Source organism: Apium graveolens, chromosome 6, assembly GCF_009905375.1.
Source record: "Apium graveolens cultivar Ventura chromosome 6, ASM990537v1, whole genome shotgun sequence".
NCBI lineage: Eukaryota > Viridiplantae > Streptophyta > Magnoliopsida > Apiales > Apiaceae > Apium > Apium graveolens.
Window position 1 is genome coordinate 156,327,736 of NC_133652.1, and position 10,352 is coordinate 156,338,087.

Sequence of the window (10,352 nt, forward strand, 5' to 3'; positions counted from 1 at the left end):
TCTTAATGAAATCCATATGAAATGAGAGTTGAAAGTAGCTTGGAAAAGCTTGGAAAAATTTGAGAATGTTTGTCCTTCATTGAAATAAATAAATGGGGTTGTGTGCTTTATATGGTATTACCCACATGAGTAGTATACAACTACTAAGGTGTGTGATGGTCCATTGTGTTATTATGTGCTTCACGCGCCGCCGCCGCCCCGCCACGCCACGCACCGCACCGCACCGCACCGGGTCGGGTCGAAGGGCGATTTGGGCGAATGTCTCGGCGTCTCGCGTACGCGAGGCGACCTGGGCGAGGATTTTATTTATTTGAGAATTAATTTTAATTCGAATTTATTTATCAGTGATTGGATTATTATAAATTATTGGGCTGGGTTTGATACTGAAAGTCACTTTGTTAGTGGGCTTAGTCTAAATACCTTGAACCTGGATAAATAATATAATCTGATCTGTAACTGATGAATAAAATCAGAACTTAACTTAAGTTCTGATATCAGAACTTAACTTAAGTTCTGATATCAGATCAGAAATTAACTTAAGTTCTGATAATAATGTGGGTGTTAATGTGAAAAGCTGTTACAAGTAATTTAAATTCAAAATCTGATCAGTTTTGATTTTTTAATTAATGAAGCAGTTTAATTCAGACATTAAGTGTGTGGACAGTTTCATTTTTTCCTCTCCTATAAATAGAGGTTAAAGTGAATGTATTATATACACTACATTCTCTTCTCTTCTCTTCAACCTCTCTGCATTTCTCTCCCAAAAGTCCTGAAGTGCTGATATTTTCCGGCGACTGAGGTGTTGGTCGAAGTGGAGCTTTTGTTGCTGCTGTTAACATAAACTCCGAGCTGTTTTATCCTGGTGGAGATATTGTGCGCATCCCAAACGCAGCAGGTAGGGGAAATATTCTCTTCAAGAGCAGCCAGGACTTCGAGCAAAGTCTGGTGACTCAGCTGTGATCATTTTTCTTGGCATTTTGTATCTGTGAACCTTTATTTGAGTCACTGTTAAAAGCTATGGTTTCAGGTACATCTTTCTTTCTCTCTTCGTTATTTCAGTTACTGATTTTGTTTATCTGCATGTTTTATTTTGTTAACTGTGGTCTTGGCCTAAACTTGCTAAATTCTTTATACACTTGCTTCTATGTTGCTATATTTATTAGTGAGATTTACAACATTCTTGAAGAGAATATTGGTTATATAGAATTTAGCATAATGGTTAACGAAAGTGAGGTTATCGTTGGTGGTGGTAGCAGTTCGGGTGTAACTGCTGGGGCCATTGATTGGACCACCTATAGTTTCCCACAGGCTGTTGAACTAACCGGTTTACCGGAGAAATTCAACGGTGGCATTGGCTTTTCTCGCTGGCAGAAAAGGATGAAGTTGTGGCTGACTATAAAGGGTCTGTGGCCGGTTGTGGAATATGAGAAACCAGAAGTGGATCAAGAGAAGGCTGACACAGTTAAGGCTTTTGCAAAGTGGGCTGAGAAGGATGGAGTGGCTAGGGCGGCCATTCTGGCGGCACTAACAAACACTTTGTTTGATGTCTATTCTTCTGATGCCTACTTTGCAAAACTCTTATAGGAGAAGCTGGACCAGACACATAATACTGACTCACAAGGTCTAGAAAAGTATTCTGTGGCAAGGTTCCTCGAGTTCAAGCTGGTGGACAATAAGTCCATGACTGAGCAGGTGCATGAGTTCGAGATGATAGTGTATGCTTTGAAGGAGTCTGGAATGAATCTCCCGGAGAAGTTCAAGGTGATGAGTGTGATTGAAAAACTCCCGAAGTCTTGGGAAGAGTTCTCTCTCTCCCTGAAAAGACAGAAAGGAGAGATCACCTGGACCAACCTTATGCTGGACATCTCGGTGTAAGAACAACACAAGTCCAAACAGGGACATGTGATGCCAACTGAACACGGTACCTCGAAGGTAAACATAGCAACTGTAGGACAGAAGAGGAAGGCTTTTGCTAAGAAAGCTAATAGTAATAAACCTAAGAGTGACAAGGACAAGGCCAAGAAACCCAAGGCAAACAAACCATGCTGGTCTTGTGGGCAGGTTGGGCACTGGAGTAAGGACTGCCCTACGAAGAAAGCGAAGAAAACCGAGGTAGCGCAAGCAAATGTTATGCTTGGAACCGCAAGTGGGCCTGTAGTGAACATGGTTGTTGGTGAGGCTACGGCTTCTGAAACCGACGTTGACCGGTATGTATCCTACAACCCTGTGATATTTTCTACCTATCTGTCAAATGAATGGTTGATAGATACTGGAGCTAATGTACATATTTGTGCTGATATTAGTTTATTTGTATCTTATCAACAGAGTCATAGCCTGACTGTGAAGATGGGGAATGCTAGTGCTGCTCAAGTACATGGAGTTGGAAACGTGGATCTGAAGTTCCCTTCAGGACGTATTCTATCTCTGACGAGAGTGCATCATGTTCCCGACATGCGTAGAAATATAATAAGTGGAAGCTGTTTAGTTTCTAGTGGTTTTGAAATTTCGTTCAAGTGTAATAAAGTAGTTCTTATTCACACTGGTACATTCTTTGGCAAGGGTTACTTGTCAAATGGTTTATTTGTTATTAATGCGGATCCCGTTTTGGGAAATTTGAATAATAATGTTATTCCTACTGTTAACTGTATTGAATCCTCAAATATATGGCATGCTAGACTAGGTCATTTAAACTTTGGTGCTCTTAAGAACATGATGAACTTAGAGTTGATTCCAAAATATACCATAGAAAAGAATTCTAAATGTCAAGTATGTGTGTCTGCTAAACAGATAAGGAAACCTTTTCATAACGTTGTTAGGGATTCAGACTTGTTAGATTTAGTACACACTGATATTTGTGAATTTGGCGGTGTGTTGACCAAGGACCAGTTTAGATACTTCATTACTTTTATAGATGATAGTAGTAGATACTGTTATGTTTATTTACTTAGACATAAGGATGAAGTACTTAGTAAATTCATTATATATAAAACTGAAGTAGAAAAACAAACTAGTAAGCTACTTAAAAGATTGAGATCTGATAGAGGTGGTGAGTATACGAGTAATGCTTTTAATGAATTTTGTGTAAACAATGGTATAGTTCATGAAGTTACTCCACCATACACACCTGAGTCTAATGGGGTTGCTGAGCGAAAGAACAGAACATTTAAAGATATGATTAATAGTATGCTTATTAACTCTGGGTTGCCTATATACATGTGGGGAGAGGCTCTAAATATGGCTTGCCATATTTTGAATAGAGTCCCTCTGAAACACATTGATAAAACACCCTTGGAGTTATGGAAAGGCAGGATGACTAGTCTTAAGTATCTTCGTGTGTAGGGGTGCCTTGCTAAGGTGCTTGTTCCTGAACACAAGAGAAAGAAACTAGGTCCAAAGACTGTTGACTGTATCTTTCTGGGCTATCTTGAAACCACTACAGCTATGAGATTTTTAGTGTTAAAATCTGACATAGATGGTATAGTGGCAAACACGATAGTTGAATTTCGAGATGCGACATTCTTTGAGGATGTCTACCCTATGAAGACTGGAATACCTGAAATGACTTCTGAGGAAGATCCTACTCACATATCAAGTTCTATTCCTGATCATATGGAAAAGATGACAAATGTGGGGGCGGAACCTAGTAGTAGCTCTAGTCCTAAGGAACTAGAGGAACCAAGGAGAAGTAAGCGTGAAAAGGTAGTCAAGGATTTTGGAGGTGATTTCATCATTTACAATATCGAGGACGAACCTTTAACTTTCCGGCAAGCTATGGATTCTTCTGAGTCAAGGCACTGGAAGGGCGCTGTCAAGAGTGAAATTGACTCTATTGTTTCTAATGGAACATGGGAGTTGGTTGATCTCCCTCCTGGGTGTTCTACTATTGGGTGCAAATGGGTCTTTAAAAGGAAGTTGAACCCTGACGGCTCAATAGATAAGTACAAAGCTAGACTGGTAGCTAAGGGTTTTAAGCAAAAGGAAGGAATTGATTATTTTGATACATACTCTCCGGTTGCAAGAATGGTAACAATCCGAATGCTTATAGCATTGGCTTCAGTCCATGGTCTTATCATCCATCAGATGGATGTTAAAACTGCTTTTCTTCATGGTGAACTTGAGGAAGAGATTTATATGGATCAGCCTGATGGATTTGTTGCATCAGGCAATGAAAGGAAAGTATGTAAGTTGATCAAGTCCATCTATGGCTTGAAACAAGCTCCCAGAGATTGGCATAAAAAGTTTGATGAAACTATATTGCCTTTCAGTTATAAGATTAATGAAAGTGATAAGTGTGTCTACACTAAAGTTAAAGGTAATGAGTGTGTTATTTTGTGCCTATATGTGGATGACATTTTACTGTTTGGAACCAATATTGAGATTATTAACGAGACTAAAGAATTCTTGAAAAGGCATTTTGAAATGAAGGATATGGGTGAGGCAAGTGTGATTCTTGGAATCAAACTGATTCAGTCCACTGAAGGAATAACCTTGACTCAATCTCAATATATAGAGAAATCTATACTTGAAAAATATGGTTATTCACTGTGTAGAATCGCTAGTACACCTTATGATTCGAAAGTTGCCCTTGTCAAGAATACTTCAGGAGTGCCTGTGTCTCAGTTAAGGTATTCTCAGATTATTGGGAGCTTGCAGTATCTTGCTAACTGTACTAGACCAGATATTTCATATTCTGTGTCTAAATTGGCTAGATATACAAGCTGTCCAAACAGAATCATTGGGATGCTCTTGATAGAGTACTTATATATCTAAAAGACACAATGTACCTTAGTTTACACTACAGGAGATTTCCTGGTGTGCTTGAAGGGTACAGTGATGCAAGTTGGATAGCTAAGAAGTCTGGTTCCAATGGAGTGACTGGATACGTGTTCACCTTGGCTGGTGGAGCAATATCCTGGAAGTCAAGCAGACAGACTATTGTTACTCGGTCTACTTTTGAGGCTGAGTTGTGTGCACTTGACGCCACAGGGACGGAGGCTGAATGGTTACACGGACTTATGTCTACAATACCTGTAGTAAGCAGACCGCTTCCTGCTATTGCTATTCACTGTGATAGTCGAACAACTATCGACAAGATTAACAGTAAAAAGCATAATGCTAAAACTAAGAGACACATCCAAGTTAGACTCAAGTCTATAAGGGGTTTAGTGACTGATAGGATCATAGCTATAGAGTTCATAGGAACTCCGAATAATATAGCTGATCCTCTTACTAAAGGACTGGAACCTGCAGTGGTCCTTAAGTCAAGGTTGGGGATGGGACTGTCAACCCATCATAATTCATCAACAATGGGAACCCAATACACATGAGAGGAGATCCCTCGAAGTGTATTCAATGGGTAATAACAAGCTGTAAGGATGAATTGAAAGTACCTTTGCTACATAGATGATACTATAGTATCTGAGTCTATCCCCTGTAAACCTAGAAGGTACTGACACTGCCAGAAAAGCAAGAGTGTTAAAACTCTGAATGGGATCAAGTCATTTGACGAGATAGAGGCAGTATATCTCTGGAGATGCCCAGCTAAGCGAATGTAATTGTGTGGTCGCAATTAGAGGATAAGGTTAATCCTTGAAGCATTCGATGAACAGGATCGAGACATGACCATTAATGTCTCAAAGCCGTAGATTGGCACCATAACCTTTGACTTGTCGTCGTCTATGGAATATGGTTATACTAAACGGATTCAGATTCAAGGTGAAACATTCCATCTGAGTCCGATAGCCATTGAAGTAGAGGAATTAGGAGGGTTCAAACCCGGAAGGGTACCGACTCTGAAAAACAAGTCATGATGGGAAATTGATCGCATTTCTGTATGGATTTGTGGGGGATTGTTAGAAAATTAGGATTTTAGAGCTTAATTTAATTATGTTCTTGATGTTAATCCTAAAAATCTAATGATAGGAAATTGTTCAATAATATTTGAACTTAAATTTTCATGTATGGTTTTAAGAATTTTCTTAATGAAATCCATATGAAATGAGAGTTGAAAGTAGCTTGGAAAAGCTTGGAAAAATTTGAGAATGTTTGTCCCATATTGAAATAAATAAAGGGGGTTGTGTGCTTTATATGGTATTACCCACATGAGTAGTATACAACTACTAAGGTGTGTGATGGTCCATTGTGTTGTTATGTGCTTCACACGCGCGCACACACACACGCGCCGCCGCCGCCCCGCCACGCCACGCACCAGACCGGACCGGGTCGGGTCGGGTGGCGATTTGGGCGAATGTCTCGGCGTCTCGCGTACGCGAGGCGACCTGGGCGAGGATTTTATTTATTTGAGAATTAATTTTAATTCGAATTTATTTATCAGTGATTGGATTATTATAGATTGTTGGGCTGGGTTTGATATTGAAAGTCACTTTGTTAGTGGGCTTAGTCTAAATACCTTGAACCTGGACAAATAATATAATCTGATCTGTAACTGATGAATAAAATCAAAACTTAACTTAAGTTCTGATATCAGATCAGAAATTAACTTAAGTTCTGATAATAATGTGGGTGTTAATATGAAAAACTGTTACAAGTAATTTAAATTCAAAATCTGATCAATTTTGATTTTTTTATTAATGAAGCAGTTTAATTCAGACATTAAGTGTGTGGACAGTTTCATTTTTTCCTCTCCTGTAAATAGAGGTTAAAGTGAATGTATTATATACACTACATTCTCTTCTCTTCTCTTCAACCTCTCTGCATTTCTCTCCCAAAAGTCCTGAAGTGCTGATATTTTCCGGCGACTGAGGTGCTGGTCGAAGTGGAGCTTTTGTTGCTGCTGTTAACATAAACTCCGAGCTGTTTTATCCTGGTGGAGATATTGTGCGCATCCCAAACGCAGCAGGTAGGGGCAATATTCTCTTCAAGAGCAGCCAGGACTTTGAGCAAGGCCTGGTGACTCAGCTGTGATCATTTTTCTTGGCATTTTGTATCTGTGAACCTTTATTTCAGTCACTATTAAAAGCTATGGTTTCGGGTACATCTTTCTTTCTTTCTTCATTATTTCAGTTACTGATTTTGTTTATCTGCATGTTTTGTTTTGTTAACTGTGGTCTTGGCCTAAACTTGCTAAATTCTTTATACACTTGCTTCTATGTTGCTATATTTGTTAGTGAGATTTACAACAACAACTAGTAAGCAACTTTTGCTACAGACGTTGAAAGTAATGAGAAGATACCCCAAGTTATGATCTTGTACAACTGAAGTCTTCCAACACTCTGTTAATTTTGCATCAGCAAGTAATCAAAGCTGTTGGAAATTGATCATGTTCTTCTAGTTCATGACTTCGCAGATAAGATTTTCGATTAAAGAGATCATAACTACAAGGACATTAGCATGGAAAGCTTCATAGTCATATACATGTATGGAAGTGCAGACTAGTTCATTGAATAATTATATCATCTAAATGAATCCAGAATATCAGTAGAGTTTTTTAAGTTAATATCGTACGAACAGATCAGCAGCAACCATTAGTTTTCATTTTCTTAGCTCGTGGGACTGGTTTAACTCCATGATCAGTACTGTTTTCACCATCAACAATGCTAGTCCTTCTCCTCTTCTTATCATTAAGAAAATCAACAAGTCCTCCAAGACAAGCATCAGCATCACTTGTCTTCATAAGTTCCTCAGCAACTTCAGCAGGAGTCACTTGAACGCTTCCTAACAGCTCTTCTATCTCCCTGAACTTCCAGTGCTGATGCTTGATGTCCAGATATGTGGAAGCCAAAGTTTTGAAACCATTCATCGTAAGATAAGACATGTGAATGTGCACGTCCATTCGTCCAGGACGCAATAGTGCAGGATCAAGCTTATCTTTGTTGTTAGTTGTGAAGATTATAATCCTCTCATCTCCACAGCTTGACCATAAACCATCTATGAAATTCAATAATCCTGATAGTGTGAACTGTATGCACCAGAAAATTGAAGTCAAGGTACATGATATTTTAAAAAATAAATGAGAAGGTCATATAAATAATTTACAAGCTCACAGATATTAGTAATTTACTTTCTGATCATGTTTGGGATTAGCTTTCTTTTCTTGAATCTTCCGGTCAGGCAAGTCCACGCTACAGTCAATGTCTTCAATCACAAGAATGGACCTGTTTGCAGTCCCCAGCAACAATCTCCTGAACTCACAGTCACTGGTCACATTCATCAGTTGCAAATCATAGATATCAAATTTAAGATGATTAGCCATGGCAGCTATCAGACTTGATTTGCCTGTTCCTGGAGGCCCGTACAACAAGTATCCTCTCTTCCAAGCTCTTCCTACTCTCTTAAAATAATCCTTCCTCTTCACAAACAAGTCCAAGTCATCCATCAGGGCTTTCTTCTCATTAGGCTCCATCGCCAAAGTCTCGAATGTGGATGAATGCTCTAGTGTAATTGAGTTCCAACACCCTGGTCCTTCGTATAAGCTTCCTAGAGTGTGCAGCTTTACAACTCTCTTTGCATTTTTCATCGCTTTTACTTCTTCCAGGACAAAAGGTATGTACGAATCCATGACAATCTCCTTGTGTTCTTTCTTGAAATGAAGCTCAAACCACTTCTTCATGACATCACCAGACCCTTGAGATTTGTTTTTCGGGGATGTGTTTTCTGATGGTCTGCAAATGAATGCCCATGTAATCTCAATACCTTGGTAGAACTCAGTTATGTTTTGTGAATGTGCCAACTTGGAAGTGAGTTTTGGGTCTCTCGCACTCTGGCAAATTTTGAGGCAGTTGGTTGTGGGATTAGCTTTGGTGGTCATGTAGATCTGAAAGGAATCGTATAGATAGTTTTGTGACATCCCAGTGGACTCTTCGATTACTAGAGTGAGCTGATCCGAAACAAGGGGGCGGTGCAAGAAGTGAGTGATGGCAGAGAGAACATATTGTTGAACTTGGCGTGGGACTATTTGGTGGAATGTGGTTCGAAGAAGCATCACAGATGATGAGACTGAGGCATATGCTGCATAAAGAGTTGCTGGTGAAGGCAAACCATTGAAACTCATCTTTTCTGTACAAGTGGTTTTAGTCTTCAGAGTATTGGCAATGAAGAAGAAATGAGAGATGCTAGCCTAGCTTCATATACTGGGGAATAGAGTTACGGAACTGAGAACTAGCCTGGCTACAGTTGGCACTGTTGCATTGCCATTAATCAAGAGTATCTTTTGACTAAAAGCCTAAGCTGTTTCTGCTAATCTATGAAGTATCTCCATAGACTGTTCACTAAAATGCAGATTTCTTGCTCCCCTCGGCCTTGTCATTTTTCCACTTTCATGCAAACTGCAGCACTGTACAGGCTGATGCTACATTAATCTTACAAGTTACAACCTGACCTGAGCAAGTATAGATGTATTAATGTAAGATATACACCATCACAGCAAACAATCTTTATTGGTTTGAGCCGTTTGGCTTCAATTCACTCTTAAATATTACTCCCTCTGCTTCATATTACAACAAGTCCACCTTAAAAAAATCAGGCACATTAAGAAAGTGAAGATTTATTAATTAATTGTAAATTTTGGTGGTATGATTTGGTGGTCATGGATAAATTAATAATTTACTTCGAAAAAAAAACTGAGAAAACCCTTAGCACAATACATATGTTGATAAATCTAAAATTAATATGAAAAAAGTACAAATATAATATATAAATATTTAATACAATTCTAGATAATTAAATAATTTAGAAATAAGTAATAATAATTTTAGGTCTTTTTAAATATATATATATATATATATATGTGTATATATATATAGTGTAAGCTAGTTAATATGGCACGATTGTTGGTTTCATGATCATGGCTAATAATGTCATTTCAGAGGTGTTAAAATCATATAAACTCCCCCACCTCTGCTAAAAAAAGATAATTTTCACAATAAACTCTAATTGTATCTAATACATTTATAAAATGTAAGTAGTGACAATAAAGAGAAAGTAATTAAATTTATATTGTTATAATAAATTAAAATATTAATACAATTAAAAAATATAATACATAAATAAATATAAATTCCAGAAAAAATACTAAGATGTAGAATTTTAAAGAAGCTTGGAGTTGAATAAATCTGTTTAAATATAAATACTCTAACTCAAAGATCTCTACAAGTCACAGATTTAGCGTTATAGAGAAGTCACTCGAGAACTCCAAATGACTTATCGAGAAGTCAGAAAAAGCTACTTGAGAACTCACAGAGATATCGATAAGCCAAATTGAGGACATGAAGATTTGAGATATCGACAAGTCATTTATTCACTAGAGAACTCTGAGTTATCGACAATTCAAATTTGACTAGAGAACTCTGAGTTATCGATAAGTCAAATTTCACTAGAGAACTCAGAGATATCGA

The 10,352-nt window shown here is 38.1% G+C and overlaps 1 protein-coding gene across 1 annotated transcript; it reads right to left on the minus strand.

Moving 5' to 3' along the window:
• Positions 1 to 7,471: 7,471 nt before the first annotated feature.
• LOC141665547 (AAA-ATPase At3g50940-like) lies at positions 7,472 to 9,010 on the minus strand. The gene is made up of 2 exons (XM_074471530.1): positions 8,021 to 9,010; positions 7,472 to 7,918 (listed from the first exon to the last, which is right to left on the minus strand). Exons 1-2 carry the CDS (start codon positions 9,008 to 9,010, stop codon positions 7,472 to 7,474), a joined length of 1,437 nt encoding a protein of 478 aa, XP_074327631.1.
• Between the last annotated feature and the right edge of the window lie 1,342 nt (positions 9,011 to 10,352).

What these genes read in the sequence shown, in the direction of transcription:
- LOC141665547 (XM_074471530.1), bottom strand. Translation starts at nt 9,010, where the DNA reads ATGAGTTTCAATGGTTTGCCTTCACCAGCAACTCTTTATGCAGCATAT. An exon ending in ATCCCAAACATGATCAGAAA is followed by an intron (nt 7,919 to 8,020) that starts GTAAATTACTAA and finishes TGGTGCATACAG; the next exon opens with TTCACACTATCAGGATTATT.